General features: G+C 40.8%; 1 protein-coding gene across 4 annotated transcripts in view; it reads right to left on the reverse strand.

Moving 5' to 3' along the window:
- Nucleotides 1–7,718, reverse strand: part of rab28 (RAB28, member RAS oncogene family) — a 49,257-nt gene that overhangs the window by 19,810 nt on the left and 21,729 nt on the right. For 3 of the 4 annotated variants that reach the window (XR_437710.3, XM_035915956.2, XM_006808965.3), the window contains exons 5-6: nucleotides 2,438–2,541; nucleotides 2,263–2,340 (exon numbers count right to left, since the gene is read on the reverse strand). Coding sequence is in view for 3 of the 4 variants with exons in the window: in XM_035915956.2 (XP_035771849.1) it covers nucleotides 2,263–2,340; nucleotides 2,438–2,541 (182 nt within the window). In the remaining variant the exon portion in view is untranslated. Of the gene's footprint in view, nucleotides 1–274; nucleotides 377–2,262; nucleotides 2,341–2,437; nucleotides 2,542–7,718 lie in introns of all 4 variants that reach the window. The other variant, XM_006808964.2, reaches the window with a different exon arrangement.

Genomic DNA, 7,718 nt, shown 5'->3' on the forward strand with positions numbered 1-7,718 from the left:
TGCCCTGAATGTGACAGGAAGCAGATGAAGGTCAGAATGGAGTCATATCTGTTACATGGTTTTGGTTTTTCTCATTACGTCACACACGGACAAACACACAGCTCAGGATCCCAAAGTGGACTAAAAAAATAACACTACTACAGAGGAGATGTCTTTTTATTTGATGCCTCTACTTTGTAAATTTAAACTCTGAACCAAAACATAACCTCTATCACTAATAGTTGCTACAACTACAAATATATGGGGACATATCTGTGTAGCTGTAGAGACATACTTCCGGCTACTGAATCAAACATATTTTGCTTTGCTGGGCGTTCTCTTGACTAATTGGACCTTCATCCTGTGGGTAGTCCACCAGCTCAGCCTTCACAATCCTCTGAGCAGGTTCAGTGTATCGAGCAGTAGATGAGTGGAAGACAGGAAAAAGAATAGAAAAACAAAACAGAAAAACAGACAGTTATAATGAGAGAGCACACGTATGAGAGTTAAAAGCGACATTGAGCAAAGTAATGAGTGAATGAGAAAGAATAAATCAGGGAGTGCTAGAGATGAGGAAGAAAAAGAGTGTAGACAGCACACAGAGCTGAGCCAGTTTTCTAATTAAACACACGCTAAAACTCACAAAGGAAAAAACCTTAAAACACTGAAAATCCAGTCTTTCATTATTGAGATCGATGCCATGTCAGTACACTTAGTTTATGTCTGATGAGACATTTTAAATTGCTGGTTTGTCCAAACCCTAAAAATAATTCATTTATTCAATAGAAAAGGGCAACAGCGCAAAAGGCAACTGGACCCTGTGGTGATTAACACCTTCGAGGAGCCCACATGGCTGAATACCAGGCCCTGGTTGGCTGCCTGATTAACGAGCTGCCGAAACCTGGTGTTGGAGTCGGTGAGTGATCCGTAACTTCGCTATCTGATCTTACAGACAGAGGACCATGACGGAGAAGCCTGCCAGGCAGATATAATACTGTCGGGGGTTGTGACCCTCGTGTTCAGCTCTCTAAACCTGACAGCTGATAACGACACTTGCCCACGGCTACACCCAGAGGCACGACCTGCTGAAAGCCTTCTCTCTGCACCAATTTCCATTTACAACACTGGTCTTTATGAAAATTTATGAACTGTTTCTTGCGTTTTGTTTTTGCTTTAAGATGAAAAAAAGTAAAACACATTCCTCCACACCAACCTGCAGAAATCGACAAACACTTTGGAAAATACAGCTATGAGAAACTCTGAGCTGCGTGTGAGTGAGAATAAATTATTTGATTAGATTCTTAATTCTTATTCATAATCAATCAGAACCTCAGATCACAACACAGACAGTATCCACGAGATATGTAAATGTCTGTACCTTTAACTCAGTGGTTTCATAGGAAGTTTAATAAATGTTAAGTAGTTTCTTTTGCTTATACGATATATATTTTCTTCGCTGTAGAGCTGTGCTGTGTTTTGTGTTTCTGACAACTACTCAGCCCTTCTTTCTGAGTGGACAGTGGATCTAGCCACCCACCCAGCTTGATTAGCCTGGATTAAAGCACTTTGCTTTACTGACAGAACTATGAAGGGAGGCGTTAAATGCAAAAGCAGATGGACAGCTACATTAGTCTGTGGTCATTTTCACTTAGTGTTGGCTGATTGGAGCAGAGCTTGAGAATTTGGCCACTCTTTCACCTACAAGCTCTCCCTCCTCTGGGGTCCTGACCTCTCTGTAGCCCCTCAGGCTCATCAACCACTAGCCAGCCAGTGTGGCTCCAGCCGGTCATATCACACTCAGGATTAATGCCTCTGGGGGAGGTGACCTTGTAAATCCTACAGCTGCCACTATTGGGCATCATGGACTGGCTGGCAAGCCGAGGCTCCGTTTTGTCAAAAAAAAAAAACAGTGGGAGATAAAACTAATAAATCAGGCGGCCACTCCTAACCTTCTCACCCCAACAATTGCCTACCTTTAACCTCTGACTTCACGCATTAATGTGGTCAATGTGGGATATTTACAGATGGGCAGTGTCAGTGGCAGGTATACCATCACAGGAGGCAGACGTAGCAAAATCATGTTTACACAGCAAAAGTCCTATACAGTGTGTGGTGACCTCCACTGACCTAACGCACTCCCCGTGACCTCGCTTAAGTTCAGGCATAACATTACACATATTGCTAGTGACTGGTGAAGTACTGATGAGACTAAGAGCAGATTATCCACGATTAGAAGAACGTTGCATAGCTGCAAAATTTCTGCTTGATGCTGTGACGGCTCACCTGTGACTGCTCTAGCTCTGCTTTGTTCAGTTTTACACCCAGAATCTCAGCAGCCACTCTCTGAAAACAAAGGTACACCTGGAATAAGAAAGTCAGAGAAAAACAACACAAGGTGAATCCAATGAAAGCCACTTCCAATTTATTTCTGACCTACTGAAAACTGGCTGGTACTAACCGAGTCCCCCGTCTTGGCCGATACGAACTGACTGACGATGCCGTTCTCTTGGCAGAAGCGCTGGTGTTTATCAGACTTCACTGTCCTCATGTGCTCCAGGTCGACTGTGGACAAAACACAGCGAAGACGTGAGAAAAATTACAAGAGACAGATGGATTTATGCGATGGTTACACAGCACTCTCACAGGTTAACTGTTGAATATCAGAGCATAAACAAAAAGATAACTGTTTACACTTGCGTTAAGATAGAAGAGGTCTGCCTAGTGTATGAGGATGGCACGCACAGAGGCATGTAAAAACAAAGCGTAATTCAATTGTTATGTTGCTTTCAAAACCCAGCTGCAGAGTCCACTGATCGTCATTAGCTTTCAATGTATGGAGTCATTGAGAGTGGAAATGATCACCTTCCATCCCCAGTATTGAAGCTGGATGCGACACATTCCTCAGCGCTAAGCCGAGTACAGTTGCACCCTGAAGCCACAAACCTGCATTTGACCCGAAACAGACAAACCAGCCCAGCTGTGGAGAAATGCTTAAGAAACAATGCATGAATGACCAAAGACTTGAGGCTACAATCACAGTGAGAGTGTAGACAGAGAAAGACGTTTGACTTATGAGCGCACAGGGACGTTAAGGTGGATGAAGGGCCCGAGATCTGGGGCTGTCACCTACACAGTGATTTACTGTGAGCACACAATGACAGCACCTTCCTTTTTCCACTATTGTAGTGATGTCCCTGTCCATTCGACTCCTGTATAGTGATGCTGGGCGCTTTGCTTCTCTCCTTCCTCACTGTGGGGTCACGCTGGGGTCGATAAGGAAGGTCACCCAGGGGTCTTGTTGCTGAAAACATTATCTTGGTTCTTTATTTCTGGCTTTGTGCAGGAAGGTGGCCACGCCCGGTATCTGGTGCATGCATGTCTATGTTAGCTGGAAGAGGTCAGGCTACTGTACGGTTTTGCATTTCTCTCACCCCCCCTCGAGTTTTAGTCTTTGTGTGAGGCTTCATTGAAGTTGTCAGGATTTACCCTGTTCTCATGCCCCTTAGTGTGCATGTGTGTGTCTGTGTGTGACAGGGAAGAAGGGAGGTGTGGATAAAGCCAGGAGCAGAGAGAGAGAAATGTAAACACTGCACTAATCCTGTATTATTAATATCTGAGCCTCATGACATATGACCTAAAAATGCTAAAGGCCAAAAAAATACATTTAGAAAGACTCATTTTAGGCTAACAGGAATATTAGCATCGTCATAAGTGACATATAAACACAAACCTTTCTGGGCAAGGGCAGACTCTTTTACAGCTACTCAATGTCCAGGGCAGACTGTCACGTCTCTCCCTGTACATAAACAGAGCTGTCTCATAGGCGTCAGCAGGTTATTAATTCCAGTCATTTACAGCCAAGGTACCCAGCTTGCTACTAGAAGTAAACACTACTAATCCTTTGGATCCTGCACACTTGGGAGAGGCTATCAATCATGTGTCACAGTCAGATTAACCAACATTAACATAGTGGCTCAGAAGCTGTGGAAGACACGTTACTGTTAAGTAAAGAAAAGGTGTACACATTTGTGAGGCTTCTTAATTTGGCCTGTGGGTGTGCGCATCAAGCCAATGTGAAACTGGTAGTGAGTAGCTGCTAAGAAAATTCAGAAAACCGCACAGACGCATGTCCGGAAACTTCAGGTTTGCTTACATGCAAATTTAAATTTCTAACAAAGCACCAAAAGACTAATCTAAATCTAAAATATCTAATCTAACTAATCTAAAATAAAAGAATTGTCATTAATTTGGAAACACAAATAAAGGCACTTCATGTCTTTTGAAGCCAAATGATTGTATTTTAAGTGCCAGAAATCTATTGTGAAGTGTCAGTTAAAGTGTACAGGCAGCAGATTTACTACTTACAACCTAATGTCTGCCTGGACTGCTCGGGCACATTAGCATGAGCACTGCATTTAGCATGAGCACTGCATTTAGCATGAGCACTACATTTAGCATGATCACTGCATTTAGCATGAGCACTGCATTTAGCATGAGCACTGCATTTTGTCTAACTATTGTAGAATTGTAGATGTTTCTATATTTTTATCTGAAAACAACTCTTTAAGACATTTTTTCAATAACTTTTAGATATTTAGATTAATAAATGTTTACTACTGGGGGTGCTACTACTACTACGAAGCAAAATTCAACTCAGAGATTACAGGTATCATCATGGTGGTTACCAATTTTGGATATTACTCTTTCTGGTTCGTGTTCTGTGTCCGCTCACATAAAGAGGGGGTGTATGATGCATCATTTCTTCTTCTGCATAAAATCAATCAACTGAGCACTACTTACTCCAATCTCAGCCATTATCAGAAGAACAAGTGACACAGATTTTTAAAGACATTTAAAAATATAACAGTAAAACATTGGATGTAATAGTAATGTAATCGAGGCGTTTTGCATTTTTTCTGCATCACAAACTGAATGCACCACAACAGTTTGTGGTTACATCTCAGTAGGTTGCATAAATAAATACTTCAGAGTATCTATGTCACAGTGGGGCACTACAAGAGACTTAACATAACCTGCTGTGGGCCAAGTTATGTGTTTAGCATCAGTTAGTATGGTGATTTAAAAGACAGCCACCTTCGTGACTCTGAAAACTCTGACTTTAGGCTCAAAATAGTTTGCTAATCCATTAATCTTGCTTAGAAGTAGACACCTCTGGAGATTTCACATGTTGAACTCTGCTCCTCCCTACCAACATGGTCAGACAACAAGTATGACTAGCCTTCTCCTCTTTAGCGTTTGGGACACAGTGTCGATGATTTTGAACGAAATAATAAAAGATTTGACCAATTTCTCTCCATCTTAAATGACTTGTGGATATGTGGATGTAGATATGTGTAGCCTGTGTTCACTGACACTGGTTTTCAGTAGTTTCCATTAGTGAACATATTTGTGTTTTCAGTGGGGACATGAAGATCCCATAATGTTCAAAGAAAAAATCATTGCATTGCATATTTATATTACACAGAACCCAGTGTTTTCTTTTTTTAAAGGGTTGTATGATTAAAAAAGGAACATCTACGTGGTGATATTAACTTAATATACATTGTGATAGATAAGCAAACAAGGTAACCCTAAACTCTGTATATGGTAGTCAAGGTTCATGGCTCCTTTAGGTCACAAAATAATACTGTAGGGTAAAGGACCCACTTTCCCACACAAAATAATTTTTCAGCATCTGTCTGTGTGGACTGAATACAAGACTAATCCCACAGTTTTAGTGTTTTGCTCCATTTTTCTCCCTAATGTACCCATTTCTACTTATCAGGTCAAAAGAATCTTTCTCCAATAATCTGGTTTACCTCTGTTTCTGTCAAACTGTACATCAGCTTAACAACCCGAGGAAGTGACTGCAAACACGAAATAAACTGTTTAGGCCTCCAAGAGCATAGAGATAGTGAGTGGATCATTACTCGTCAAGAGCGATGGCCCTCCCTCGCTGTGGTCACCATCAGTGTTTATTTAAAAGGTCTGCCTGTCATTGGGGTGAATTACAAGACAACAGTTAGAGATTAATATCTGGGGGATAAATTAGGCTTTTACCGTAAATAATTGGTTTGTTATTGCAGTGACCTATTCAATGGGAACACAACCAAATGAGAAGAAAATATGGATGTTCCCCTCCACACTTTAGTGTCTATGTGGATGTCAGCGTTCCTCCTTCATGGAAAGAATCCACTCACTGGCAGATCATCCTGAAACCAGACAGGTTTGGCGGGGTTTTTTATGTCACTTAAAAACTTGAAATTAGTAAGGAGGTTGGATTTTGTTTGGATGGATCTGCCCAGAGAATGCTTTTAAAGTAGCACCATTTGCTCTGTCACCTTCCCTGAAAAGACAATCACACATTAACTGAAACGAAGAAACTGAAAAGCCATTAGTGATGAATTAATATCGTCTTTACTGCTTTGAGTGACTTAAAACTAGAGTTTGTTTTTAGCACAGACCGCAGCTCTACTGGCACACTTGCACTTTCGCATACACTGCTTACAACATCCCCGTGGCTGGGACTGGAGCCAGGCTGAGATCTCGAAGCTTATCCAGCAGATCGCCGTGGCAGTTGGCTATTGGATAATGGCGTGCTGTAGCAGTGTCTGGTGGTTCTTTCTGCATTGAATTATAAGTACCCTTTGAGTCAGTAATAAAGCACAAATAGGTGTATTGTGAAAATGTTGTGAAGTCATGTTGAAGAAAACACAGCAACCTCCTGCAGCAGAGCACTTTGTACACACTGCTCCAATAACAACTGAACAGGATCAAATTCAGTAAAAGACTCAAAAGCATGATACCAATAATCATGTAAACATAATTTGGGAAGGAAGAAATAATATGCTCATCTACCTAAAGACATAACCCCCTTCTTACTTATACCAGTGGAGCTAATTTATAAGAAAAGTATATTTTGTAGTAATACAGCAAGATGATCTAAAGACTTTCTGCCACTGAATTCGATACAACTGCAAGTCTTTTTAAAAATAGAAAGACAATGATCAACCAGCCAGGGGCTTGTCCAGTCTCACATATTACCTCAGACCGATTATAAGTCGGTCTGAGACACTTACATCACTGCCCAGTTTGAAGAAAGTGGTTTACAATGGTAAAACTAAAACTAGCCTCAGTGTGGGAAGAGAAAAGACCGAAGCAGTTAGGAGAAAAATTATCAAGATGAGTGAAAAAGGAAAAAAGGATCAATGTCCTGTTATCTGGTGATTATATAAACATACTGAAAAATGTAAGTAACTGACATTTGTTTTGTTGTACAACTCTATTGCATCTTTGGAAAGGTAAATTATGTCTGCTGGTGGTTGCAGGTTAAGTGCCAGTAAACGTGGTTTCTATTCACTTGTTTAAGTGAGAAAAGATCCTGTAACTTGCTAAAGTTTAGGGAAAAATGTAAAAATGAATAATTGCTTTTATTATAATTTTTTTATTAGTTAATTTTTGTCTGTATATGCTGTCAGTTACCATCCTTTGAAAGAAAATCAGAACCAGAAATTATAATGAGCCAAGAAAATTACAATTAGTGCATCTCGTCGTCATCCCCTGTTCGCCTTTGCAAAGAATGCAGATTTAAGGTTTTCAGTTTAACAGACCCACAAGCTGCCTCCATCTTTCATATACGGTCTGGCTTCATTTGCAACAGCTTAAGTTATTAGCACAGTGTAGTCACATATTGCAAGACATTAGGTCAGTTTGATTGCTTTTGTCCCATAATAGTAAGT

This window comes from Neolamprologus brichardi, chromosome 2 (genome assembly GCF_056152115.1).
Source record: "Neolamprologus brichardi isolate AB-2024 chromosome 2, ASM5615211v1, whole genome shotgun sequence".
NCBI lineage: Eukaryota > Metazoa > Chordata > Actinopteri > Cichliformes > Cichlidae > Neolamprologus > Neolamprologus brichardi.